The 3,154-nt window shown below is 32.0% G+C and overlaps 1 protein-coding gene across 1 annotated transcript; it reads left to right on the top strand.

Annotated features, from left to right (window-relative positions):
• Positions 1–819: 819 nt before the first annotated feature.
• On the top strand, positions 820–2,853 carry LOC25490953 (probable N-acetyltransferase HLS1-like). Its single transcript, XM_013604868.3, has 2 exons — positions 820–1,223; positions 1,719–2,853. Exons 1-2 carry the CDS (start codon positions 1,047–1,049, stop codon positions 2,706–2,708), a joined length of 1,167 nt encoding a protein of 388 aa, XP_013460322.1. The 5' UTR covers positions 820–1,046; the 3' UTR covers positions 2,709–2,853.
• The last annotated feature ends 301 nt before the right edge of the window (positions 2,854–3,154 follow it).

Genomic DNA, 3,154 nt, shown 5'->3' with positions numbered 1-3,154 from the left:
TTGGTTGGGGATCTCTTGTGTTTTGTCGAAAAATGTGTGTATGCATGCTCTTTTGTTTAACAAGGATATATGTTTTCGAGTATTTTGGTTGACTTGTATTTGGATTCTTTGAAAAGAGAGAAATTCAAGGACTTTTGGTAACAAACAATTAACTCTCTTTCAAGTTGTAGATAAGATTATAGTTCTCGCTTCATGGTGGCTAATGGTTAGGAAACCATATTTTTGTCTCGACTTTTCCACTATTTGAGCTTTGTGTTTTTTACTTGCTGGTTGTTTGTTTTGTTTTTTGTCGGATGAACTTTTGTATTCTCTCTTTTTACGTCTTGTGCTTGATTGGACTTTTTAATTTATTCTTAAAAAAACTTATAGCTCCACTAATTTTTTTGGTGTCTAAATTAATAAATTTTAACTATTTTTTTTAAAAATTCTTTAACTTATTAACTTACATCCACTACAAAAATATGCGAATGTAAATTTGCAAATCTATATATTGGACTAATTAGGACATGGAAAATGATAGTTTTACATAGTTTGAAGTGTCACATAAGACATAATTAAGTGACCATGAATCATTAAGGAGTGAAAAAGAAAATAAAAAGTAGTAGCAACAACATTACCTGAACCTAATGAGTGGCCAGTGGCCACTAGGCACAAAAAAGCTAGAGACAAAAAACACATTCTATTATTAATCAAACTTTTGTCTAACATTATTATTGAAGCCGAGGTTATTGATGATTCTCATAAAGAACATTCTCTCAATTTCCAATCTTTTTCCTTCTCTCTCTTCCCACCTCCTTTTACATTATTTTTTTGACAGTTCCTTTTACATTTTTTGTTTTTTATTTCGTCCATATAAATCATTATCATAATGTAGTTTATGCAAACCATTCTTGTAGTATTTATATTTCAACTCTTACACTTGTTAGTTGCACTTCTTTGCTATTTGCATCTTGTATACTTCCAAGCTACTTTGCTCCCTTTTTTTTTTACCTTTTTATTTCATTCAAGAACACATCAAAAACCTTTCAAGTTCCTTCCACTTAGATATGGAATTCAACAAGTTTAGAATCAGAAGCTATGAGGGTCAATCAGCTGATAGAGCTCAAGTTGAAAATTTAGAGAGAAAATGTGAGGTAGGACCATCAGAAAGTGTGTTTCTCTTCACAGACACTTTGGGTGACCCCATTTGTAGGATTCGAAACAGTCCCATGTACATTATGCTGGTATATACTATTACTATAACACATCATTAACTATACTAACTTCATTTATGATTTCCCTTGTTTTTTTTTCCTCTTTTCTTTTTATGGATCAATCCCATTTTATACTCCTTGTTCTTTCTTATATAATTTTAAATTGTGGTTGTGGTTATAATGTGAACCTTCATATTGCATCAAAATGCAGCTAAAGTAGTCGAAATTGCAGTTACGATGCATAAATCTCATAACCCTTTATATTGCGGCCACCATGGTTTTAAACTTCTGTTTACAACTGCAAATGTGGCCGCAATATATATTGAAGATTTTGAAGTCACTGCAACTGCAATTTCGACTACATCAACTGCATTTTACTATAATAGAAAGGTTCACAACATAATCGCATCCGCAATTTAAAACCGTAAGTGCAGCCACAACTGCGTATGTGGACCACAATTTAAAACCATGTTTTCTAGTTCTTTGATCATTATGTCCACCACTAACTTCTTAATTGGATGTTAGGTAGCAGAGTTTGATAATGAATTGATTGGTGTCATTCAAGGCTCTATAAAAGTTGTAACTGTTCAAGGACATCCACCAAAGGATTTGGCAAAAGTAGGGTATGTCCTAGGCTTAAGGGTATCTCCACATCATAGAAGAAAAGGCATTGGTTCAAGCCTAGTAAGAACATTAGAAGAATGGTTCATTTCCAATGATGTGGACTATGCATACATGGCAACAGAGAAAGATAATCATGCCTCAGTCAATCTCTTCATGAACAAGTTTAACTACATAAAGTTTAGGACACCATCTATTCTTGTTAATCCTGTGAACCATCACTCATTAAAAATCTCAAACAACATTGAAATATCTAGGTTAAAAATTGAACAAGCTGAATCACTCTATAGAAGATTCATGGGGTCCACAGAGTTTTTTCCTAATGATATAGGAAATATATTAAGGAATAAATTAAGTTTGGGGACATGGATGGCATGTTTTAAAGATGATATTAATATTGGACCTAATGGACAAGTGCCAAATAGTTGGGCTATGCTTAGTGTATGGAATAGTGGTGAGATATTCAAGTTAAAGATAGGAAAAGCACCTTTTTGTTGTTTGTTATACACAAAAAGTTGGTGCTTGATTGATAAAATTTTCCCATGTTTAAAATTACCTACTTTACCTGATTTCTTTAACCCTTTTGGATTTTATTTTATGTATGGTGTGTATCATGAAGGGCCATTTTCAGGGAAACTAGTGAAAGCTCTATGTCAATTTGTGCACAATATGGCTAAAGAGAGAAAAGATGAGAAGTGTAAGATTATTGTGACTGAAGTTGGAGGAAGAGATGAACTCAATCATCACATTCCACATTGGAAGTTGCTCTCATGCCCTGAAGATTTGTGGTGCATAAAGGCACTGAAAAATGAAGGACTTTCAATCAATACTTTTCATGAATTAACCAAAATCCCACCTACAAGAGCTCTTTTTGTAGACCCAAGAGAGGTTTAAAGTATGATCTCATAAAGAAATAAAAAAGTTAAGGGGGGACAAAAATAAAAGCTTGGAAATATCTTGACCCTAATTTTTATTATTTATTTATTTTTGAATGTGTGAAACGATGTCATTATAATAGCAGAATGTATCAAAGTTACAAATACATACTTGAATGTAACTTTATTATTAATTAATTTAGTCATCTTATGTGTCTTTCGTTGATATATCAACTTTTAGTAATTTTGATTCATCAAATTACTAATCGAAAACACATTTAAAAATGTTTTTGTAATTTCGATTTATTGAGAAACTATATTCAGAAAGCCTCACATAATTATGGATCAAAATATCATTTGCCCTCTTCTTTCCTTTCCTTTGTTTAAGAACTAATGTCATCATTATGTTATATTTTGACAAATGCATCCATCTTAAAGGTATGGTCTAAGAACTAAGCCTTGTAA

The sequence above is a fragment of the Medicago truncatula genome, chromosome 3 (genome assembly GCF_003473485.1).
Source record: "Medicago truncatula cultivar Jemalong A17 chromosome 3, MtrunA17r5.0-ANR, whole genome shotgun sequence".
NCBI lineage: Eukaryota > Viridiplantae > Streptophyta > Magnoliopsida > Fabales > Fabaceae > Medicago > Medicago truncatula.
This window is presented reverse-complemented; position numbering and strand designations above follow the sequence as displayed.